The sequence below is a fragment of the Heloderma suspectum genome, chromosome 1 (assembly GCF_057233095.1).
Source record: "Heloderma suspectum isolate Gila_16-S chromosome 1, 16-S_ref, whole genome shotgun sequence".
In the NCBI taxonomy this organism is placed as follows: domain Eukaryota; kingdom Metazoa; phylum Chordata; class Lepidosauria; order Squamata; family Helodermatidae; genus Heloderma; species Heloderma suspectum.
In genome coordinates this window covers 148,527,554-148,553,939 of record NC_139458.1, presented here as the reverse complement: position 1 = coordinate 148,553,939, position 26,386 = coordinate 148,527,554, and the positions used below count along the sequence as shown (strand labels likewise).

The 26,386-nt window shown below is 43.0% G+C and overlaps 1 protein-coding gene across 1 annotated transcript in view; it reads left to right on the top strand.

Moving 5' to 3' along the window:
* The window catches only part of CNTNAP5 (contactin associated protein family member 5), a 664,045-nt gene that overhangs the window by 594,194 nt on the left and 43,465 nt on the right, over positions 1 to 26,386 (top strand). The window contains exons 19-20 of the mRNA XM_084806776.1: positions 3,015 to 3,239; positions 22,936 to 23,066. Coding sequence (XP_084662902.1) covers positions 3,015 to 3,239; positions 22,936 to 23,066 — 356 coding nt within the window. The remainder of the gene's footprint in view (positions 1 to 3,014; positions 3,240 to 22,935; positions 23,067 to 26,386) is intronic.

Here is a 26,386-nt window from a genome sequence, read left to right as displayed (position 1 = left end):
AATGCTCCATTCACGCCTGTAATGTTGCATAAATGGCCCCTTTTGGGCCACCATTCTGCAACATTCTCTTTCCAGAAGACACCATGTTGCAATCGCTGCACAAAATGGAGCCTTGCAATCAAGATGGGCAGCTGCCGGGTGCTTGCTGAGCCCTGGGACACTTGCTGACCGGGTCCGTGAGCAATGTGTGGCTCAGTGAGCAGGGCCTGGGGGGGGTGCAGGGAAGCCCATCGGGCTCCACCACCTCCGCAGACACTCACAACATCTCCCTAGAAAAAGAAAGCCCCTTGGCAGGATATTCTCCACCATTTGTGTGTGTTGTGTGTGTGTATGTATGGCGGATGCCCTGGCACTAGGTCTGGGGCATTGTGGGCACTACAGAATGGTGACCAGGCAGCCAACACAGTTGCTGTTAAACCGTAGGAAAAAAAGAAAGAAGCAGTGCTAGTTCCACTGCTAATTGTGAGCCCCACCACCTTGAAACTCTAGATCTTTCTCTCCTCCCTCTGGAGAAATTAAGCTAAATGCCTCCCCCCCTTTTCTGCTACAAATAGGATGCAGAATTATGAAATGCTGTCTTCATACAGCCGTAGAAATCATAAATACTTACAAAAATACTTACACTCACATTATTTAATGGGAGAATTTTGCCCCTTGCCTCATTTAGCTTCCTCGGATGCATAAAAACTTGCAGGACAATAAAAATTAAATTCCAGAGTCCCAAAGTGGATAAGGGAAGCTACACAGTCTGTTCCAATCATCCTAATATTTCAGACCTGGGTCACACATGAATTCTTTGGAATGTTCAAAATCCCATGTATCATTGAACTTGAGGCTTCGGCAGAACATTCCATCAAGCTCTAATTATTTGTCAAGCTCACATAGGACAACTCTGTGAGTCAGAGATTCCTGTTATCATTCACCTTGGGAGCAGCCTAGGAAATCAATATTCAGTATTCAGGTAATTGTAAGTAAAATGAGATAGGGAAAAAGGAAAATGGTTTTCTGTAGACTGCAGACAATGGGCTCTTAGCCATTTCTCAGCAGATGTTGCCTATACAAAGAGAGGGGGAAGAACACATGATTTAGATGAGAAGTTCTTTGGGGAATGTTCTAATAATCCCCTGTAATCTTCATCTATCTTAAAATCACAGCCAGGATCTGTTTGCACATTTCAATTCTAGTCGCTACTCTTGCATACGAATGTCATTCTTGTAGGCAAGAGGGAGGAGGGCAGAATCTACTTGTAAACCTGCAGTGTCTGCAGGAGGGGAGATGGGAAATACTGTGTGTGTGTGTGTGTGTGTGTGTGTGTGAGAGAGAGAGAGAGAGGGAGAGAGAGAGGGGGAGAGAGGGGGGGAGAGAGGGGGGGAGAGAGAGGGGGAGAATGAGAATTGGGTTCTTAGATTGTTATGCTACTTACTGATCTTTCTTTGCAATCCTTTCCTGCATTCCACCATCCCCCAAATAATGCTTCAGCCCAGGCTGGTCCCCTTGCCGATCTATATAGCCCATGGGACAACAGCAGAGCAACAACAGCTGGGCTGTATGCTCAGTTAGTATAATGCTTCATTGGCACAGCTTTACCTAGTGCCATATTGATCCTTACTTTGGAACAGATGTAGGTTGTTCATCCGGTTTGGCATTAAAGCAACAAGTTGCAAATGAGGTAAAATTCCATAAAGATGTATCTATAGAGAGTGACTGGAGTCACTCCTATAGCTTTGCCTATATTGTGTTCTTTTCCTGCTGTAGTGCTTCTTGTGTGAGCAAAAACACACAGTACACGCACAGACACACCCACTTAACTAAACTGAGACTGGCCTGTTCATCTAGGGATATTTGAGAATTCTGTTTAGAGGGTGAAATCTCAACATGTCAGATTTCATTCCATTTCTCCCTGCTGGCATCAACCCAATCTGTAGTGAGTCAATCCAATATGAGGATTTTGGATTTTTTTTTAAAATGGTGACAGCAATTTGTGCAAATGATACTGTGTTTTGTTTTTGTTTTTATTTCATGGGTCTTTAAATGTGTGCAAATGGGGTCATATTTTTAATTATTATTTTTCAGGTCTTTAAATTCGCACAATGGGATCATGTATATATATATATATATATATATATATATATATATAATTTGGGGGGAATTAAATTTGTGTAAATGGGATCCTGCCCCCCATTTCAGGTCTTAAAATTTTCACAAATGGGGTTCACTTAAAAATAATAATAATAATAATCAGTGATTTTTTGCAAGTCAGCTTCTCTGCTATGGATTCCCATTGTAAATATCCTTGTAAATTTCATCCTCTCTATACTTTGCTTAGCCCAGCCATATTCCATACTTGTCAAAGCATTTGTTTATTTCATCCTCGATTTTGATGCCCTCCCCAACTTTGCTCTGGAAGAAGTGGAAGATGAAATTGACAAGTTCTTTGAGAAGTACTTAATGTGGCTTTGCTGGGCTAAATGAAGTAGCATGTGGAAAGGATGAAACTGACAAGGATATTTACAGTGGGAATACATAGCAGACAGGCTGACTTGCAAAAGATCACTGATAAAAAATTATTTTAAAAAGCCAAAATCCCATTTGCACAAATGTAAATACCTGAAAATATGTGACAATTTATTTAACATGTGCAACGCCACCCCCCACCCCCAAACATTTCCAGAATGGGGGTGGGGGAGAATCTGCTATAGTCCACTGACACTTATTGGAATGGAAACACTGTGAAATCTCATTGGGCTTAAACTTTCCCAGTGTCGCACATCCCTGTGTTTAGCCTTAAGGTACAAGTCTCAACATCCCCAGTGATTTCAGATTTAGTGTTCTGACTTCAACTCTTTTCTGATGCGTCCATTTCAAAAATGTCTTCCACTCACCCTTCTCGTGGGTTTCCCATGGGCATCTGGTTGGCCATTGTGGGAAATGGGTTGTTGGACAAGATTAGCCTTTGGTCTGATCCAGTGGAGCTTCTCTTATGCTCTTTTCTCATTTTGTTGTTGTATTTTTAGAGGTCTCTGCACTTTTTGAAGCTGGCACTTCCATTACCTACATTTTCCAGGAGCCTTATCCTGTGACCAAAAATGCAAGCTCTACATCTTCTGCCATTTATGCAGACACCTCTACATCCAAGGAAAACATTGCCTTCACCTTCCTGACAGCACATGCTCCAAGCCTCTTGTTCTACATCAACGTTTCCTCTCATGACTATTTGGCTGTTATTCTCTCCAAGAATGGTAAGTGTGGAGGTAATGTAGCTTCACTGGAACTCTGTAAGAACACAGTAAGCAATTCAAGGCGATATGTGCTCAGCTCCTATGGGTACTGCCATCAGCTTTTATACATTTTTATTATTTGACTGATCAGTTTTACTTTTCACCCCCTGATTTTGCATTCAACTCCATGCATTCATAGCATTCCCTAATGACCATACTGCTGAAGCTGAACAGTGCTCTGATTTTCACTCAGCCACAATGAATAGTATTGTTATGGGGTGGGAACTGGACTGAACAACCTCTCAGGGTCCCTTACAGCTCAGTGCCTATGACTGCAAAGAGATTCAGGGTTGCTTCCAACTATTTAATCCTTGTCTCTCAAGATTTCTGTAAGTGGAGCTATTAGTCAGGGTATGTTGAGGCAATACCTCTGAAAAATCATGGACCAATTTGCGCAAAATCATGGCTGTAAATAGCACAACTTGTGAAAAATTTCACCTGTAAATGGTCTAATCTGGGCAAATTAGACCATTTAGGGCCATGATTTCATACAAATCGCACTATTTATGGCTGTGATTTTGCGCAAATTATGATTTGTGCAGCCCCACAAAAAAATCTGTGAGTTGGCCCAACCCGTCGTCATGCATCATGTCGGGCCAACTCATGGATGATCGAGCTGGACTCTGGGCGGTTGAGCCAGTGAAAACTTGCTGAGCTCCAGTCCCCAAACAGATTCCTCCAACTTCCCTACTCTGAAGGGACACTTGTTAGCCATTCTGTAACATTCTGGTGATGGGTTCCAATGGGAGCTTGGATGGCCCCAAGAAGACATAGGTTTGGGGTGGACATGACTCATCTTTCTTCCCCCACTAGACTAGGATAGGGGGTGAGTTAGTTTTGTGTGCGTAGCAGGGAGTCGGTGTGTGCTGGAACTGGATCTGAAAAGGAGGCAGAAGGCTGACTTTGCTGTCTGCAGGAAATCCTGTTTCTACAGGTTCCCCTTGGGTACAGGAATCTGTTGGAGTGCTAATGCTTGGAACACTGTTCTTGTGCTCAGCTAGCATATAATATAAGTAAATAAACCTTATATCACAGAAACACCATAAGTTTCCACTGAGATTCTTCTAACAAAACTGAATCCTGAGAAAGTGCTGGTACTCCTGAAGCATCTCACCACATAGAAGTGAGGAATATGCATGTATTAGTGTCATCTTCAATTTATCAATTTGTTTCAGGTGACAGGAAGTTTGGTGAGCATCCAAAACATGCTCATTCTGTGAAATCATGGTGAGATCTAATCTAATTTGGTGAGATCTCCAGATGTGCAGTGTTTAATTAGGTACCTGACTGCACAAGAAGAGGGTACATAAATATTTATTCATTTATTTTAAATCTTTTGACATCTCACATTCCTATCTAGCTACCTTTCAAAGTTCTTTTGAATTAATTTTGCTTCACTTCCTTAATTCATTACGTGTTTTAATCTGATTAGGGGCATGTTGATCTTGTCCCTTTATTTTCACGGAGTTTTCTGCTGTTCCCCCCAACCAGTTGTGTTGGATATTCATAGGAAATCTTGAATATCCACAGAATTCCTGAACAACTTCTAAGTATGTCTGCCTGTCTACTTCACCCCCCACACACACACACACAAATAGCCTCCTCCCCCATTAGTGCAAATGGTTATATACCCAGCTGCTAATCCTGGAAAGTTCAGTGTCAATTGCATCCCAGTTACAAAGAGCAGTGGTGAAATTGACAAGCTTCCTCTCAGCCTTTGCAGTGAGTCTGGACAATTCCCATTCACAGTAGAGGTAAAATTAAATAATGGGTTTTCGCCTCTGCAGTGAGTGAAGGAGCCTGTTTGGATTTGCTCCAGCAGTGGCAGTGGGGAGCTTATCAGTTTTGCCACAGTGCTTTGCAGAATATGCACGCAGCTCTTAAGGAAAATATTGTACATTATCTACTCCACAATGTAAAGGCTACATAGGACAAGTCAGGAGAAGCCCATGTACTGTGGAGATGAAGCTAGGAGTTTCAAAACCTTGGTCAATTTCACATCTACAGGGAAGACTCTGCTGGGGACTTACTGCAGATAGAGTATATCACCTTCATCACTGCTCTTTGCAGCTTTTGTCTACAACCCTCCAAGTTATATTTTCTCTCTGAGTTCCATGCTCTGAGTTCCCCCCAACAGAACCAAAATAGAAATGTATGAGATGTAAAGAGGTCCAGTTTTTTTGTCCACACCAGCAGACAAGCAATATATGCATTGGCCACTGGCAGAACTAAGTCCCATCGAGTTCAGTCAGAGTTACTCCCAGGTAAGTGTGTATAGAATTGCAGTTTGAGCTTGGCAGATTTCCATGATATATCGCTAATTATCATTTCTCTATTTCGGTTGTATTCAATGGTGCAATGGAGCCAGGGCTCACAGAGATACAGCACCAGCATTTTGTTTTTATTATTATCAGGGACACTGACATCATCTGCCTCCCCCTTCGGACTTCCCTGCTTCCTCTGAGCTTACCTGTAGTCCACACAGTAGCTAGGGGAAAATGAATTTCCCCAGAAACAATATAGTGTTCCTTATTGTAATGCAAAGTATTTGGGGGTAGTTTGGTCCTGAATGGGCAATTGAGAACCATTAGCTTTACAGAAGACCTCCTCCTGGTGGAGATGAAAACTAGGGCTGTGCAGGGACCCCCCGATCTGACTCAGAAGCCGCTTCTTGGCTTCGGAGGCAAGCCCAATTCGGCTCAGGCTGATTTGGGGGGGGGACCCAAAGTGGGATTCTGATGCCAAACTCTGCTTGGGTCCCCCCCCAATGCCCCCGTACAACCCCCCCAGCTCCTTACCTTGCCGCTGGCTTCTCCTTCTCTGTTGCTGCTGCCTCCACCATCGCCCTCTCCTCTGCCGCCGCTGCCACCTCTGCTGCTGCCTTGTCCTCATTGCTGCCTTTTCTGCTGCCTTCTCCTTACCACTGCTGTTGCTGCAACTGCCAAGTCCTGAGGTCTGGACACATGCTGACTCTTATTGCAGGGCATCTCTGTTTTTAAAATGGCAACCTCCTGGAAGTTCCTGGAAGTTGCCATTTTTAAAATGCCGACTCCCTGCAATAAGAGTCGATGCGCATCCAGGCCTCAGGACCTGGCAGCGGCGGTGGAGACAGTGATGATGGCAGTGGAGGAGGAGAAGGCAGCGGCGATGGCGGCAGCAGAGAAGCCGGCAGCAGAAAAGGTGGCTGTGGTGGCAGAGGAAGGGAGGACCTGGAGGTACCATCATGGCTGGGCCGGGGGTGCCAAAGCTCTGAAACGCACCGAGCGCTTCAGAAAGCCCTTGACCCTCTCCAGGTTGCTTTGTGCCCCCTCTGCTTCTCCTTGGAAGGGGCTCAAAGTGACCCGAAGCAGCCTGCTTTGACTTGGGGTTCGGGCCGAAGCAGTGCACAGCCCTAATGAAAACTGCTAGAACTGGTTTGTTGAGATGGATCAACACAGCTCCCTGCATTATTGGGCTCTCCTTGGGGTTGTGGCCATGGAGACTGTCATGATGGGTGCACGGGTGCACTATACCACCATACCACTGGTTGTATTCCATTGTTTCAGATTTTCCCCACACAATCTCCCATCCAGGCAGTGTTCAGGTTTAGACTTATTCAGCTTCAGAATGAAACTGCTGTCATGTGCATTCTCAGGCCCAAACAAATTGCAGCTTGAATGGGTTACTAATATTAGAGCTGTGCAGAATGTTTGTCAGTGGCATCTATCTCCCTAACCTGACAGGCAAAATTTAACTGATTAGGTGATGTCTTTTCTCAGGCCTGTGTGCCACACCTGTTGAAGGTGTACCTGTCATTAAACTTTAAAGTCATTGCAACCTGCAAGTATGAATTTTTGGTGGCCTTGCCAGAAAAAAAGGTGGTAGCCCTACTGAATAGTATTTGTATTCAGATGGAGGAAGAGCTGATTATTCCATTGCCTTCATTTCCAGTTCAGATCATGAACATTGGCCTTGTGTCTTCCCTTTTTCTGACTCTTCTTGGCCATGGAAGGCATGATTATCATTTTGGACTTACTTATTTTTTGGGCATAGCAGCTCTGTCACATCTTTTTGGGGGGGAAAGTGTGCAGCACTGGAAAAAAAGTGCACCCCCTCCACAGCTGAGGCAGCACAGAGAAGTAATTAGTGCAGCTGGGCAAGATCTGAATCCTCCTCGCACATGTCACATGAACTAATGAGAATATGTATTGGTTTGTTTGGAGTGGAGACCCTTGATGGCTTGCCTTTTGGAAATTTTCCTATATAAATGTTCTCGAGAATCTTATTTGTGAAGCCTGCAAAAGTCAGGCAAGGCTTTTTGTCAGTAATTGGGTCATTTCAACAGTAAAATTCAACATATTCAGCCTATGCTGCAAATATTTAGATAAGTTCAGCTTTAAAAAAAAATAAATATATAAATAAACCTATTTCAAAGTCACTTTTAGTGTAACTATCATGGTGTAAGTTGCATTGTCAACATTTCTTCCATAAAATGTCTGCCATTTCCTCATGGCTTTATCTATTTTTTCTTTGCACTATTTTTTTTTCTTAGTCTCAAGCTCAAGTTATTTAAATTAAGGATAGCCTTCTGATACGGTGCTTTCCCCTTATGCTGCCAGTTTATGCTTGCTGTTATAACACAAAGCGGACTATGAATAGTAATATATATGGTAGTGTTAAAGGTGATGTTGGAAGATATTAGTTCATCTGGGATATTTGCAGATGATTGTAGTGTGCCATGGAAACTACACGTTTTGTCCTCATATAGGCGTGTTTCTATGCCTTCGCTAAAAGTAGTGAACCTTTTGTTTGTTTTTAGAGAGCTTCTCAGTTGAAGGTCCTTTTTCCAAGAAAGTAATCTTGCTTTCTGTTAGTGCTATGCTGGAGTCGCCTCTATCCATTCAGCAATAACCCACTGTTGTCACATAATAGAATTGTTGAAGGGGTAATATGAGATAGCCTTGGTGCAAATGTGATATCTTTTTCTTTTGTTTGGTGAGTGCACAACTGATGAAGACAAAACAGGAGGAGTGAGGCAGAGGTTGGCTTGCATTGTGAAATATAGGCAGTGTTTCAAAATATAGGCCATATTTCAACCTAATGTCCATACATCATCTCATGCCTGCTGACAGAGGGGGATAGGTAGAAATGGTGTTTCCAATCCAAACCTCCAAAACTCCAAAAAATCCAGTTTTGATGCAGTCCAGGCAAGTCCAGCTAAAGTGTAAATCTTTCTAAAATAGTGTGCATCATTGGTAAAGCATAAGCGATATTCCAGTAAGTATTCTAATGATACAAGTTGTCAGACTACAAAAGCGGAAACTCTATTCATTGGAAGAAGAGGGTTGCTGTTCTATTAAAAGTTACAACAAGAATTGGCCTGAATTGAAATCATTTAGCTACATTTTTCCCCCTGGACTTGTTAAGTAAAAAGATTGGTGTCATTGCAAAGAGGAGGGCTGGGTATACAGGTAACCTTCCAGCTTGTCAGTCATTTGTAACTCACATCTTTCTGAAAGCTCCAGGTGCTTAACTGTTTTTGAAAGCAATTAACAACACCAAACTAAAAATCTAACAGATGCAGATCCACATTCCCATCCCTCTCTAAGTATGAATGGGAATGTGCATCCTTATTTGTACAGGACACTGTAGCAGTCTTTCCCAACCTGGTGCCCTCAAGATGTTTTGAACTACAACTCACCACATTCCTGAGCATTGGCTAGGCTGACTGGAGCTAAGGGGAATTAAAAAGTTAAAAACATCTGGAGGGCACCAGTTTGGGGAAGGCTGCACTATAGATTTCTTTCCCCCTTCATCTTACTAGTTGTCTTTGGATTAGGGCCAGTGTATTGAGAGAACTACTTACCTGGTAAAACCAAAACTCCTGATGGCATCTAAAATGTGAAGGTATATATAGTGACCATGGCAAATACTCCTTCATTAGCTCCAATACCACTCTACTCAGGTTGCACAACTTCTCAACAGAGGTCTAGACTGAGCTCTTATGTTTTGTGAGGATTACAGAGACTGGGGCATGGGATTGACCTGCCTCACCCTTGTAGAATGAGAGTCTCCCTTGTTCTTCACCTGTTGCCCTTAACAGTAGTCAAGAATTTTATCTGCTCTAATGTTAATTGCTGTTAAAGCTAACCACAGTTTCCACTTAACCATAATTTGAAATTAGATTCAACACCTGATTTCAAACATGATTAAGGCGAAACTCTTGTTAACTTTTATCATGGTTATGCTGATCTGGATATAACATATCCACGGGGATGTTGGAGAAATCCGCAACAGAACCAAATGAGGTTGGATTTTTATGAATCTGACCTTCAGATTCCACAGTGGACTGGCTTTTCCCCTGTCAGACAGAGTCTGCGGACCTATGGACCGATTTCCTAACTATCCTCATTTTGCGCAAATTTTGTCCTAGAAAAATATGCAACCCCCCCCATGTACATTTCCCCCATAGCCTAAAGTGTGCAAATGCACATTTTGGGGGATGTTTGTGCATTTGGGGAGTATTTGTGCAATTTTGCAGGTGTGAATTTGTGCAAATTCACAAACTAAAAAAAATCCAATTCCACCTGTGGATGGATGACAGAATGAAAGGCGCCTGACAATCCACTAAACGCAGACAGAACAGATTTTATATAATCCGAACATCCCTACATGTGCATGTATACTAAACATACAATCCTATACACGCTTACTGAGTAGTACACCCATTGAGTTCAATGGGACTTACTCCCAGTTAAGTGATAAGGTGGTGGTAGTGGTGAGGATTTGTACTCTAGAAGGGAACTTCTGGAAGATGGAGGCTCACGGTCCTGCAGAGCACTCCTAATTGCCAAAACAGGCACTATTTTGAATGTGCATCTAGCAGCTGTATCTTCGTTTCATTTTTATTCTATAGTAGATTGAGGGCCAGATCTTAAAACACCCCCTACCCTCTGAACTAGGATCCTAATCTGGATCTGGGCCCCTGCACTGACTAAAGCGTAGAAATGAGGAAGAAAAGATGTAGTTGCTGGACACACATTTAAAGCAATGGCTATGTTGGCTCATAGTTGAGCGCTCAGGACAGGAGTGTTAACGCCTGCAGCAGCTCTTCATGTTCGGGCATTGGGAACAGTGTGTGAATTAACTATGTTTGTTATTGTCAGTAGGGCCATGTTATTTATAATGTTCAACTGCTGCTGCTGATGTTAAAAAAAAATAGCTGAGGATTTACGTGTGAAGCTCTGAAAAAAATGTGCAAAATCTAGAGCCAGGAAAACTGTGCATCAAAGCTTTGGAGCACCTCTGATTTTAGTTGTTAGCATTCTGAATCCCTGAGTATGCAAGTTGGATGTGCAGAGGCCAACTCTCCCTCAGCCTGGGCCCCTGCTTGGCATATATCTTTTATCTGCTGTACAGATGTCAGATGCTACGGAGCTTAAAGGTGCTTTATTCATTTGCTGGATTCATTGAAACTTTTTCTCATTTAGGGCACACGGCAGGTTAGTGAAGAGCCAACAGATGCAGTAGAGACCCAAACTCAGCAGCCAAGAGACTCTGATTGGATTATAGAGAGAGGAGAAGGCAATTCGACTGATCTGTAACTAATCTGCACACTGCAACCTGGCTGCACAGCACTACCTACATGTGCCATCTGGGATAAAAACCAAGTTAACGATGATCTTCAGCTAGGAGGCCTCTCTGTAGCTCAATTTATTAGCTATAGGCAGCAGAGGACAGTCAGGATATGACTTTACCCCCCTCCCCCTTCTACATATGCATCCCAAACAATAGATTAGATATGGCAGGCCATTTGTCTTCATGTTTCCAAAGTTCCTCCAAAGGCCTGGTTTTAGCCAGTGTGGCACTGTGATCTGTTGAAAGCATGATGTAATACATCTCTGGGGTACATGTTTTCTGAGATATGCAATGTCTCGTAAAGAGTGGTGGAAGGGGTGGAGAGCCAGCCCTTTCCCACCATTGTAGTGATCCTGATTGTGTGCTTAAAAGAGGTAATTGAGGCATGTTAGGGATGACTCATCCTTGTTAATTGACCTTGGTTAGACGTCTTGAGAGAGAGCGTAAAATTTGTTTCCCCGGCATGTTTGGGACCAGATTTGTAAATGTTCCCACTGAATGAGAATTTAAAAGAAAAAGCATTTTTGAAGAGTAAAGCTTTGAAGTCAGGGACCAGGGTGCAGAGCCTCAGGCTTGGAGGACATATCTGTCCCTCTGGGGGTCCCCAGAATCATAGAATAGTAGTAGGGTTGAAAGGGGCCTACAAGACCATTGAAGCCCCACCCCTTCCAATGACCACACCCATTCTCCCCAACCACCAATCATTTTGTGGATTCCCAGTGTTTGCTCAGTTTTTTTTTCCCATTCTAAAAGCCTGAAATGCCTCTAAGGCTTACTTGCTGGCAGTAAGAGCCTGAGGCTTAAAGCATACGAGTATTTTGGTTCCTTTTGCCTTTGGTCCTCCCCTTTGCCCCAGTCACCTCTGGAATACAGCCCCGAGAGCTTCTCCAAAATGGAATGTGCCTTCACCCTCCAGCTGAAAGGGGTTCTGCACCCCTGTTTTAAGCAATGGGTTGCTTCTATAGCTTCATGCACGACAAAACAAAGTCATACATACCTCTGTATTCCTTCCAAATTATACACACTAGGATAGTCATCACTTTCCTTTCCTTTTATTTTTTTTAATAATTACAACAATGAAGCATAGATTAGCACCCTTCCTTCATTCATACAAATGACCATTCCTGAAGTACCTTTTTTAAAAAAGCATTCTGCGAACACCCTGACTATGAGCATGAACTAAAGATGCCCCCCAATCCATATGAAAATGTCTTGAATGTGAGCCTTTGGAAAGTGAGTGAGAGAGAGAAGAGGACACACACAGGGACATACACACCCGCACGCACGCGCGCACACACACAGAGAGAATGTGAGAAAATGTGGTCTGAGATCCTAATATAGGGCGAGATATACATGTTTAAAATAATTAAATAAATGTGGAAGAACAATTTGGATAAGAAAAGCAAAGGACTAAAAATGAAGGTAGGGCATTTGGGGGGTAGATTGTAAATAAAGCCTGAGAACCTTAGCAGATAGATTGTGACTTGTCTAGGTCTGTCTTTTAAGCTAAGTTTCTGAACCCATCACAGCAATCAAGGCTGATTTGCAATTGGGATGACAAATTTGGGACTGCTGATTGTGTTCCTGATCTCTGCATACTCAAAATATATCTCCTGAAGCAATGGCAAATAGCCTCACCTATGTCCAAATCATATTCTCCACAGTTATTTGTCAATGTAAATGAATAAATCCAGTCCCAAAACCTTGAGATAGTCACAAGTTACCATTGTTCCTGTCTTCTTAAATCCAGGTCCCTCCACTCAATACAGGGTGGTGGCAGTTCCAATCCATTCCCAATCTCACCCATTTCTATTTGAGTAGCTCAACCTTAGGAGATTTTCTTCCCTGTAAGTTCCAGTAAGTTTTCAACAAGAGGATATGCTTATCAACACCTGCTGATGGGTGATTCCCATCCCTCCCATCTTGATTTAAAACAGCCTCAGCTAAACAAACAAACCAACAAACCATCCCATTGCAGGTCTCCACTAAATGCATGGTATCAACCCATTTCAGGCCTCAGCAAGAATGAGATAATTGGGAGTACAACAGCAGAGACCATGAGCCTGTTGAGATCTGTAGAGCCCCTGAGCCCACCCTTGCTCCCTCCCTTTCCACCAAATGTACTTGGTGGTAGCATTTTCCTTAAAGAGGAATGTTAGTGCTGAGGCTTACATTATTTCTAAGACAAGTCCTGCAACAGCATTCAGTTTGCCAGCACCTCTGGGAAACATACTTATTAGAACCAAGGAACCCTAGGAAACTACATTTCCAGGTGTCTTGATCCACGCAGTACAGAGAGCATGCACAGAATGGCATCTTGGGGTACCAAGATCCTTGGGAAATGTGAGTCTTCCTTGATAAGGACATAGGAGTCCTTAAAACTACTTTTTCTGGGGGTCCTGGCCCTGCAACATCATCATGAGTATATTGGAAGGCCCAGCACCAGCCCTTGCCACTATTGCTATAACCAGTGCTAACTGCTAAGTTTGAGTGGGGAAGGGAACGGACTTCTAGAGCAACAGGTGCTGAAGCTGGTGAATGACTTTATTCCAAGCCCCTTGAACCAAACCTGAACTTCAGCGTGGGGCTGGGCTCGGCTCCTTGGGATCATGGGTGAAATCTATGGTTCCCAAGTCAGTATTCAGATGTACAGTTCTCCCACCCATAACTTCTGCTGTAAAGAGGTTTCTGAATCTGCCCTGAGTCTCTGAGAAACAACAACACCCCCTCCTACTTGTACACATTCAAACACAGTGAAATCTCATCTTAATTTTCTTTGAGTGAGAGGGGGAGACAATGTATTTTTCTCCCCTTCTGCAAAACTAACAAACAAACAAGAAGTTTCATGCTCCATTATTCTGCAATAGTAGCTACTACTCCCTCTGAAGAGTAAATGTACATATCAGGAGAGTCCAGGAAATGGATGGCTAATTAAAGAGCAGGTTTCCCCACCAGCTGTTCCTGTAGAAAAAGGCACTCCAGATTTTAAAATATGCAAATGATATAGGAGCTACACACTGCAGCACCAGAGCTCAGTAGTCATCCAGGGACATAATTCACATTGATAATAACTGATAATATCTGATAATAACTGGCCATGTCCAGCACGACATGATCTAGAGTTAACACACCAATGTTCTCACTCTTGGTATTCCTATCTGCAATAATTGCTGCTAAAAGACTATCCATGCACATTTTTTAATAGCACATATGGAGTACACAGTGTTATTCATTACCACATTAATGTTATCTTTCCTTCTTCAATCAACACCTTCCCTAATTATTTTCTCCTCTTTAACAATCCTTCACACATGTGCGACGATGTGATGAAAAAGTGTGGTCACTCTTTTAATAAGCTACTAAAAGACTTGACTGTTGTGCATTGTAGTGTCATGGTGGTATGCTAAGTATTCCCCCACCACCACTATTTCAGGCCTCTAGCAGAAAGGTGTGTGTCACCTTTCATCATCCTGTGCTCTCCCAGCCCCAGTGCCCACCTAACCAAAACAGAGGAGCACACAGAATTCCTACACATGTGTCTCCAATTCAGTGATCTGCATAACTGTTCCTTTGTGTAGTTAGATCTGTCTGTTGGTTTATTTATTTATTTACTATTACATTTCTATACCGCCCCATAGCCAAAGCTCTCTGGGTGGTTTACAAAAGTTAAAACTTTAAAATACAATATACAAAGTTTAAAAACCATTTACATAAAAGCATATTGCCCACTGCCCATAAGACTTTAACCTTTGTATTTGCTATTAATTATATGTTATTGTTATTTTAATTTATTTGTTGTAATCTACCTGAATTACAACTTTTAACTTGAGAGGCAGGGTAAAACTATCTTGATCAATCAGCAAGAAATCACTGGAATATGGTGTGTTTTTATACTTAATGTCTCCAATCCTGAGCTCTTACCATAGCTATAGGATGACATTGCTTTCCGCTGTGGCTATGCATCAGCCCTCATCCTGGTTCATTGTGAGGGAAATCAACAGAGTGAGGGTGATTCAATATGCTTCCTTTCCTCTTATGGAAACAGTTTGGTTCATAAGAGGAGAATCAAATAAAACAATTAAAAGATGATTCTCCAGGTTTATTTTTATAATCAAAGGCACTAGATCATAAGAAACTGTTATACACCCATTATCCATGTCCTGCACATTTTATTATTATTGGATGTCCCTTCTTTAGGTTATCCAGTAGAATGGGAAAGGTCTGTTTACCAGTGTTGTGGAACTATTAAATAGACTGACGTGCTCAGCCTGTGGAGTACTACACAACTGCATTATAATATAGTGTTATTAAAAGCATATGCATATAATTTAGAATTATTTTAAACCACACTGGTTGTGTGTGTGTTTTCTATCACCGCGGATGAATGCAAGTTTTCCAGTTTAACCTATCTTTTTAAATCTGGCCCCAAGTGCTAGGAAAGGAGAAATGTTAGATTTGTGCAGACATTAAAGATGATTGACAACATGGAAATCCCTTTCAGACCACAACATCCCTGAATGACAACAGGTCCGTCAAAGCCCTCTTTGGGGAAATAATTGGGTACTTTGTTCTAGAGCTTAGCATGCCCAGTTCCACTGAAATTAAATAGAATTTTTGCAGTTGACACAGATGAGGCTTATGCTATGGTTTGTATTGAGCAATGTATAAATATGCACTTGGCTGTTTCATGAGCAAGTCAGATAGCAAATGTAATTGGCTCTGCAGCTCCTAACATTAAGCAAGCGACCAAATGCAAACAAACAGAGGTAGCCAGGCATATCAAACACCAAGATTGCTAGAGTTAGCTGATATAGCTAGAACTGCACCCAGAGTATATACAGTAAATGCATTCTCGTTTGCTTGAATTCAGTACTAAGCAAAATTACCAAGTATTGATTCAGTTATTATCACTGAACCTCATTATCATCTGTAGAGCAAGCAAAAGGATGGAAACCTAGAGATGCAAGCCAAAAGACTCCCTGCAAGGCTCTATGACAGCAAGGGATTTGAATCTAGGGTGCATAGTTCCAGCATTATGCACTGAGCCACTGATGTAATTGGTTCCAAAATCAAACCAAGCAATGATAAAATTGGAGGGAAAGAATCCAGTTTAGTTTGTCAAACATTGATTTAATCTCTCTACAATGAAATTTCAAATTTCATAAGTGTTGAGGGTCATGCTGTTTTATTTATGGTTGACTCATTATTAAGGCTGGTGTAGGAGCTGCAGTTATCCTACTCCTTCCAACACCACTGGGGTATTTTGAATAGAGATAGGTGAGAACGTTGTTTGGTTAGGTTTTTTTTACTTAGACTTACCAAAATTCACAATTTTTTTTCATAAAAAGGACAGGAAGAGCTTGAGATTACTAATATTATTTTTTAAATGCATATGGGAGGATCTAAACTCACAAATTTTTTAAATGCATATGGGAGGATCTAAACTCACAAAGGTGTCCTTCCAGGCCCTGGACATAGCTGTTAAACATCTTGGTTTGAATCCTTATGCATTCAACCATGTTTGTGGTGCTGAATTACGCTTCCCACCTCTTATTTATTTATTTATTAAACTGGCTCCTCATGTTTAGGGATGGTGCAAGTGCCCATTTTGATCTGGGAGTCTGGTGGATCACCAGCACCTGTGCCCCCTGAGCCATTCGCATCGAGCTCCTGCCCCCACTCGACCTCCCTGCCCTCCCTGAGCCACCTGCACTCACCTGGGTCCCATCCTCCTGTGCCGCGACTGCCATGTTGCAAAAAATCCTGGCGATCACAAAATCTGTGCAAATTGCAGCTGAATTTGAGCTGATTGCAGCAAATTTGTGCAAATCACTGAGAAAATTGTGCAAATTCCAGAATCTTTAAAAAATGTGCAAAATTCCTGGAAAATTCATAAACTGGCCCAACTTGCTGAAGACCAAGTCAGGCACCATAATGGGAACCAAAACAAAGTGTGGGGCACTCAGCCTAGGAACCCATCGAACTCCCCCACCCCCCAAATGGATTTCTCTGATATCCCTATCTAGAACACACACAAGAAAACAATGCAATAAAATGTAACTGAAATACAGGCAGTGCCTCACTTATTCTGTGAGCAGGTATTGTCAGGCTTAGAATACAAAACTCAAAGAGAGGTGGAACATTAGTCTATGGAGATTTTCAATTTCTGCATGAAACTGTTTACCTTTGTTAAAATTGGGTAGAGTTTCTTAGCTCCCAGTTAAAGCATCTTTTCAGGCCACAATCAACTGATCAGCTGCCAGTTGACCGACCCTAGTTTGATGATCTTGGAATTCACTCCTTGATTTCATATTTAATTAGAAGAGCTGCAAAATAAGCTGGTAGTGATTCTATGAAATTGGCTGGCTAATAACTTGGCAGCAAGACATAGCTTAAACAATATTTTGTGTCTTGCATGTGTGCTGAGATATACAAAACCAAAAGGCAGGATGACAAAGCAACCCCTGACTGTAGTAAAGCTCCCAGAACCATAATGTGGTGATTGCTTTAATTGCAATTATGAGGCAGAAATGATACAGAAATTAAAATAAAATAGGTTGTACCCATACTCTGAGTTGAGACATAATGTGATATAGAACTCCAATCAACTAGAAAATCTAAATGCAGGAATATACAAGAGAGTTCGTTTGAATGCATTTCTCTTTCTGTCACATATTTAAATGAAACAATTAGATTCTGCAAGGAATTCCCCCCCCCCATTTTGTTTTAAGGTAGCTGAAAGGACCTCATTAATCCTAATGCTTCAAATTATGGTTTAAATGGGATTGCAACTTTATATAACATAATGAACCCTAGTGTGAAGTTTGCCCTAGGCTTCACTGCAGGCCAAACTCACAAGTTAAGGCATATTTACCAATACAGTGGGCTGGTTCACACAACACAAGAGTCCACCATGGGTTAATATAGCTGTGGGGGCTGTCACGATATGCTGGGCGCCTATGAGTGCCCAATTTACTGTGGCTTGTTGTGTTGCATGGACCTGGGTTGCTTGGCTTGTTGGAAGTGGCCAGCATTCCCTTATTTTCGCCGTAGTCTACGTAAATCTTTACGTAGACTAGACGTGCCAAACTAAGGAACGCAAATGGCGGTGCCCCATGGGCGCCGCCATTTGCGTACGCAGGTGTTTTTTTTTCAAAGTCACCCGTGATAGGCTATGTGATGATTTACATAGCCTATCACGGCTGACTTTGGAAATCTAGCCGTGATAGGCTACGTAAATCGTTACGTAGCCTATCACGGGTGTGTTTTGTTTTGTTTTTACTTTACTTATTTTTTCGTGGCTGGGTAGACGGGGCGCTCCTCCCCGGCCTGAATTTCGGCGGCGAGGGATGGGGCGCCTCCCCTCCGGCCTGAATTTTGGCCGGGCGAGGCGGGGCGCCTCCCCCCCTCGCCTGAACTTCAGGGGGAGAACCGAAATGCCTCCCCCCCACCGCGAAGCAAGCTGCGGAACCAGGTAAGTCCCTTTCGTCCATCCCTACTGGATAGGTTGTCTGGGTTGGGAGTTGGAGGCACTGCACTGCAGTGGTTCCGCTCCTACTTGGATGGCCGACTCCAGAAGGTGGTGCTGGAGGATTATTGCTTTGTGCCATGGCAATTGTACCATGGGGTTCCACAGGTCTCTGTTTTATCCTCCATGCTGTTTAACTAGGGATGAAAAGTCTCTTACCTTTTCGACGGGGTGATTTGCGGTGGGGGGAAGGCGCTCCGCACCTCCCCCTGAAATCCTGATCCAGCCGGCTCTGCTCTGTGGAGATTCCGCAGAGCCGCTGGCCAGGGCTGCCTGCAGCTGGACATCCAGCTACCGGGCAGCCTTCTGGAAAAAAAAAACTCCGTACGCAAAAGGCGGCAGCTATGGTGGCCACCATTCGCATTCCGTTTTTTTTCCTGTTTTAGCTTACGTAAATATTTATGTAAGCTATTTCGGTGAAAAAAGGGGGAACGCAAATAGCATAGTGGGCACTATTTGTGTTCCTTTTTTTCCCGCCATTTTAGCCTACGTAAATATTTACGTAAGCTATTACGGTGAAAAAAAGGGGAACGCAAATAGCTCCCACTACGCTATTTGTGTTCTCTTTTTTTCCCACCATAATAGCTTACGTAAATATTTACGTAAGCTAAAACAGCAAAAAAATGGGAACGCAAATGGCGGCCGCCGTAGCCGCCGCCATTTGCATACGCGGTTTTTTGTTGTTGTTGTTGCCGTCTTAGGCTATGTAAGTATTTACATAGCCTATCATGGCAAAGGCAGCTACACAAATGGCGTGGTGGCCGCCATTTGCATGGCTGCCTTTGCCGTGATAGGCTACGTAAATACTTACGTAGCCTATCATGGCAGCCTGGCCGGATGCAAATGGAGGCCACTACGGTGGCCACCATTTGCGTCTGCAGCAGCCGGCCGAGAGGCCAGCTGCCGCCGCTGCCGCTGGAGCTGCCACCAGAGCCGCAGCCACTGGAACATCAGCCCCAGGTAAGCTTCATCCCGGGGGGGATTCCGTGGGGGGGGAGGCCATTCCACCATGGGTTTCGGGGGGCCGAATGCCAGTGCATTCAGCCTCACTGAAATCTGTGGCGGAATTCTCCGCCATCCCTATGTTTAACATCTACATGATACCACTGGGGGAGGTTATCCAGAGGTGTGGGCTGAGGTGCCATCAATATGCGGATGACACCCAGCTCTACCTCTCTTTCTCATCAAACCCAGGTGAGGCAGTGGCTGTTCTGAATCAGTGCCTGAGCATGATAGTGGACTGGATGAGGGCTGATAAACTGAAACTCAATCCAGACAAGACGGAGCTACTGTTAGTGGGTGGTTCGTCTGCCAGGCTAGGTGATATTCAACCTGTTCTGGATGGGGATGCACTCCCCCTAATGGATCACATTCATAGTTTGGGGTGCTCTTGGATCCAGAAGTGTCACGGCACAGGTGAACTCAGTGGCACGGAGCACTTTTTATCAGCTCAGGCTGGTATACCAACTTATCTGGACAGAGATGATTGTGTCTTGTCTGGATACTGCAATGCATTATACATGGGGCTGCCTTTGAAAACGATCCAGAAACTTCAGCTGGTCCAAAACAGGGCAGCAAGACTGTTAACAGGGACTGGCCAATGAGTTCATATTATGGCATACGCCAGTACTTTTCCAGCTGCACTAGCTGCCAGTCCATTTCCGGGCCCAATTCAAAGTGCTGGTATTAACATTCAAACCCCTAAACGGCTTGGGGCCAGGTTATCTGAAGGATTGCCTCCTCCCACATGTGTCTGCCTAAGATCATCCTCAGTGGTCTTTCTCTAGGAGCCCCCACAAACGTAAGTGAGGTGGGTGGCTACCAGGAGGAGGGCCTTTTCTGCTGTGGCCCCCCAGATGTGGAATGAGCTCCCTAGAGAGGTTCGTCTGGCACCTACATTATTCTCCTTCTGGTGCCAGGAGAAGACCTTTTTTTTCTCCTAGTATTTTACCTTCTTAATCTTTTAGCTTTGGTGTTTTAAATTTGTATTTTAAATCTCTGTATTGCTGCTAGATTTTATTCTGGTTGTATTGTTATATTGTGGTTTTAAGCTTTTATATTTTATATTGTTTTATGTTGCACTCTGTGGTTTTAATTTTTGGGAACCACCTCAAAGAGCTTCAGCTATTGGGTGGTATAGAAATGAAATGAAATGAAATGAAATTAATGAATGAATAAAATGCTGCCTGTATTAGGGCTAGTCTACATGTTAGCAAAATCACATTGTAATGGCTTACTTTGTACAACTTAATTTTGCAAGCGGGAGACCACATGTCTGAATGCTCCTTCCACATAATATTCAAACTCGAAGTGGTGGTATTGAACAGCTTGGGGCCAGATTAATGTAGGTTAGATTCCTTCCATATATATCTGACCGGACCCTAAGATCATTTTCAGTGGCCCTTCTCTGAGTGCCCTGGCCAAATGAAATAGACAAGTAGCTACTAAGGAGAGGGCCTTTTTCCATTATGGCACCCCAGTTGCAGAATGCCCTCCCCAGAGAGGCTTGTCTGGCACCTACATTGTGGTCTTTTCAGTGCCAGGTGAAGACCTTATTTTCCCAGGCATTTCAGTCTTTCAGTTTCTGTTGTGTTAAAATATCTTATTGGGTTTTTAAATCTTTACACTACTGCAGGGTTGTTGTTTTTTACTTTGGATTAATACTTTAGTTTTAATTTTTTAAAAAGAGCTTTATATTATGTTTTATCATGTTGCAATTTATGGCTTTAATTGTTGTGAACTGCCCAGAGAGCTTCAGCTTTGGGGCAGTATGAAAATGTAGTTGGGAAAAAATCTTGCATGTAGAAAATTAGCATATCAACTGTAATTTTTTACATTCCTTCTGTCCTTGAAATTCTGTTATCCTTATGAACTTTGTTTTTGGTGTTGTTTTTTAAGAAGGTGAAAGAAATATCAAAGGAATTGCTTCAGTGTTTGCGAGCAGCTAATATCATAATCATTGTAGTGTTCAGTTTTCTGTCTGTCTGTCTGTCTGTCTGAACAAATCGTGATTCACTTGTTAAGAGGTCTGTAGTAAAACTATCATTTGTAAAGTTATGTCATATAAGTACTTTGCTAATAGGACTGAACTATCACTGAACTGTCAGTGAACTATCACTGAACACAGCATTGAACTATCACTGCATTTGGGTCCACAAACATTTTTTCCCCTCATACCATAATGGCCAATCTCATGAAATATCATGAAACTCCATTTGTAGTTAGTATAGTTAGTGAGTAATCTAACCTGATTTTAATGTTCTAAACAATTCCTTGTCCTACAGTTTCTTCCTGCTTGGGTCACCTCACTAGTTGTATCTGTTCTTCCTTTGTAGCACACTATCATGCAGATGCAGGAACTGCATAGGTTGATCTGTTAGGGCTCTTGGCTGAATAGTTCTGATACTTCCCAAGTCTGCAGGTCTATTGTATTGTAGGGATGTACGAAAGTCACTTACCTTTCTGCGGATTATGTTCATGGTGTGGGGGGGAGGCGTTCCGTCCCTCCCCCCGGAATCCTCAATGGGGGGGAAGTGATCTGGTCCTCCCCCCTGGAATCCTTGACAGCCGGCTGTGCTCCGTGGCAGCTCCACAGGGCAGCCGGCCAGGCCCAGGCCAGGGCTGTTTGCAGCCGGATTTCTGGCCACGGAGGGTTTGGGGTAAAAAAAAAAAAAAAAAACCACGTACGCAAATGGTGGCAGCTATGGCCGCTGCCATTTGTGTTCCTTATTTTTGGCCATCTTAGTCTATGTAAATATTTACGAAGACTATTATGGCGAAAATAAAGGGGAACGCAAATAGCGTAGTGGGCGCTATTTGCGTCCCTTTTTGATTCGCCATTTTAGCCTACGTAAATATTTACGTAGACTAAGACGGTGAAAAATAAGGAATGCAAATAGCGGCGGGGGCCGCCGCTGCCATTTGCGTACGCTGTTTGTTTGGGTTTTTAACTGGGAAGTGATAGGCTATGTAAGTCTTTACGTAGCCTATCACGTCTCTGTAAAAACAACAACAACAACAAATGAGGCAGACTGCAAATGGCGGCGGCGGCAGCCGGTTGGAAGACCAGCCGCCACCGCTGAAGCCTCCGAAGCCGCCGCAGGAGCTGCCGCTGCCTGGAACATCCGCCCCAGGTATGTCTCGTCCCGAGGGGGATCCACGGGGGGGGCGGGGGGGCAGGCCATTCCGCCATAGATTTCGGGGGGCCAAATGCACTGGCATTCGGCCTCACCGAGATCCATGGTGGAATTCTCTGACATCCCTAGTATTTAGGGGGTGTTTGGTATGGACAACATTCCATCAGAGGACCTTCAAGACAGATCTAAGATTTGACTGATCTGGTGCACACAGTTCGTTACTTCTCCCACTAAAAGCTCAATGCTCCTTTTCTCTATTTGAGTTTGTTTTCTGTCTCTGCATTTATTCTCTGCTTCTTCACAGTGATACAGTAAATGATTTTAATTATGGGTGCTTTTAAAGGTCAAAATGTTTCTTTTCTTTTCTTTTTTTAAGGAAGCTTGCAAGTCCGATACAGACTGAGTAAGGACAGATCCCTTATTTTCACGATCGATTCTGGAAACTTTGCTAATCGTGAGCTACACCATGTGAAGATAAATAGAGATGGAAAAGAACTGACTATTCAGGTACCTAATATGCCCACTACCTTCTACTGCCCCTATGTACCTGCAATTTCACTGACCTCAATGGGCAAAGGAGGAGGATATTTGATAAGGGATGTTGTGGAAGTCTGCAAAAGAGGGTGGAGTCTGGCAGATATTTTCCCATTTGACCCCCTGGACACAAGTCCCCAGACCCCCATGCTTATCTGACTTGGCGTGCGCTGAGTCAGGCAAGTTCAGGGATCCCCGCTTACCTGCAAGTCACCATTTTGCAGAAAACTGCAGGTAAGCTTTTTACATAAATTGACATTTTGTGCAAAATGATGGCCATAAATAGTGCTATTTACACAAAATTGCATGCATAAATGGTCTAATTTACTATGCCTAAAATCAGCCTCAGTGTACTCTTGCTGTGCCTAAAATCATCCTCAATGATCAATGGGAAGGTGGAGATAAAGAGGAAGGGAGGTAGGTTGGGAAAACATTGCATGTTTCCATCTCCCCTCACCCATGATGGGAGCCTAGCAAGTCTGATAATAAAGGTATTCTGTAACTTTCTCATAACAAGGAATAGACAAGGCTAGAGGCGCATGATTTGAAATATAACTAAGGCAGAGCAAAGCCAAAGGGACTTCTAAGCTTGGTCTTGACCAAGTTTGGAGCGTCGTAGATCAATAGAAAAAGGAGTGAACAGAACTACACTGCTGCATGACATGATTGCAAATACAGGAGGGTCCTAAAGGAAGGACAACATAAAACACCCCAGCAAGAAATAAAATAAAGATTGGTATCAGTCATCCTCAGTGCCATGATTAATCAGTGCAAGTAGAATAGCTATATTACTACTCAGCTGGAATGCAGGAAAGGCAGGTACAATGAACTCCATAGCTCATTTAAAGCAAACACAAGTTATGACTTCAGATGGGAGAATTAGTGTTGTGCCAAAATCTGTCCTCCAATTTCCTGAGGAAGAGACTTCTATTTTTCTGCCTCATATTTAGAGCACTTTCAAATTTCTCCTGGTGGTGTTTTTGAGCTTACCTTATAACTGAGAGGTGGCTGTGTGGGTTGTTGTTTCCTATTATATATCTGGCCATCATTCTGCAGCCTCCGCAACTGCCCACACTTCCTGGACTGAAAAAGCCCCATGGGAGAAGTTACAACATCTTCCCCTGGAACCCATGGGGCTTTCATTGAAGCACAGGAAGCTGGGAAGGCTGCAGACTGCCTGAGATGTCCTGTTTGTGTCCTGCTTGTGGGTTCCCGCTGGACAGCTGGTTGGCCACTGTGTGAACAGAATGCTGGACTAGATGGACCCTTGGTCTGATCCAGCAGGACTCTTCTTATCTTCTTAGATGATTGAAAATGAAAGAGAGCACACACACACACACACCTTGGCCACCTCGTAACTAAGGTAAGCACAAGAACCCCTCACCCCAACCACAAGAATTGCACTTGAATTTTCTTCACCTTTAAAAATGTTTTCAAAAGCAATGTCTTTTCCATTGAATTGAATGAGAATGGTTTGAAAGAATGTGGAATACATTTTCAGCACAGCAGTAGTTGAAATCGTCAAGAAGGAATGTGTACCTTCCCTAGAACTATTCATGCTACCATAGGAAGGTTCACATTGTACTCAGAATCCTGGTCCCAGTGAATAGAACACAGTTCATTAGATAAGAACTGTGTTCAGGTTTGGGCTAATGACTTTGAACATATTTCTCAAAAATAAAATGCCTGCCCCTTAGTTGCCTGAATTGCAAATTAACTAAGGAATTTGTAATCAGTAGAACTAATTGCAATGATTCTAATGGTTCCTTCCTTTGACCCAAACAAAATGAATGGCTGATGAACTTTATGGAAGATCTGAATTCTGTGTGTGTGTGCACGCACACGCATGCACACACACACACACACACACACACATATGCAAACCACTGCTTAAAGCCATCAAAAACTAGTGAGAGCTATGCTTAAGCCACCTATCAGCAATCCTGGATCTCATCCTTGCTACTCCAAACACTGTATCTCCTGCGTGTACCTCATGGAGTCAACTACTATCAAAAGCATGGGGATAGGACAAAGATATTACATCAAACCGAACATCACCTGTAGGTCCTGCAATATAATTTATGTAATTAAATGCAAAAAAACACAACCCAGAATGTCATATCCAGTATGTAGCAAAAACTACTACTGACCTGTGCAAATGCTTCTGAAACCACTGAAAAAGTGGAGCAACCAGTTGCAAAGCATTTCAACACTGAGGGCCATAGCCGGTTTGACTTATCTGAGCAGCTATAGATATGCCAGCAGACCCAACGACATTGACTAGGAGCATGAACTTCTGGATATACACCCTTGACACATTGGCACCGCATGGCCTTAACCTGGAGGACAGTACAGACAACGCTTAACATCTGCTATTGATCTGAACATTCCATCCTCACAGCTCTATAACTGCCACCTTGGAAATAGTATTTGTATCTTAACAGCTGATGAAGGCCAAAGCCAAAAGTTTTGTTCATTAAATTGAAATCTCTGTTTGTTAATCACAATTACCCCCCATGTGTGTGCATGTGTGTGTATGCACACACACACGTGCGCGCGCACACACACACACACACAGAGTATTAACAGTATTATTAGATAACAGCACAGCTACTGTGTTTTGAAAGCCAAAATGTTTAGCTTAAATATATTTTTTGAATACTCTGCTGTTGTTAGTCTTTCTGTCTTTCATCGATTGATGGACAGATGTAGATGCAGATGCAGTTATAGATGTAGATATAGATATATCTCCTGCTTTCTGTTCTGTGAAGCATCCAGTGTACTGTAGAATGTAGAACTGCACAACAAAATAACAAGATTTAAAAATCCTATAATATACCATCAAAAACCTTAAGAGTCCAGATCAAATTCAGTCACAAGACAGCAAATCAGCAGCTTCCCAGTGATCCCTGGCATAAGCAAATCAATGACATTACTCAAGCAGAGTTATACTTTGGATGTGCCAGCTTGCTCTAGAACATACGGACAAATGCATACTTAATGTTGCCACTCTATATCACATGCCAATCTTGTATCACCATGGATACCTTTCCCAGCATAGGGCTAACCCTAGATGGGAAACATCTAGCCAGAATTCATCTCCTTGCTTGTTCATTTGTTGCAATCAGAGCTTAATTTCTATGGACTCTCTGTGGGGGGCAAAGCACTGGTCATATATTACATAAAGTTCTCTAAAAGGAAGGTTTCTTGAAAACCCTGCTCTAAAGACATTTGACATACCTTTTAGCCTTTCCTGTAGAATTAAGGCATGTTCATTTTGCTGTCAATGGAAC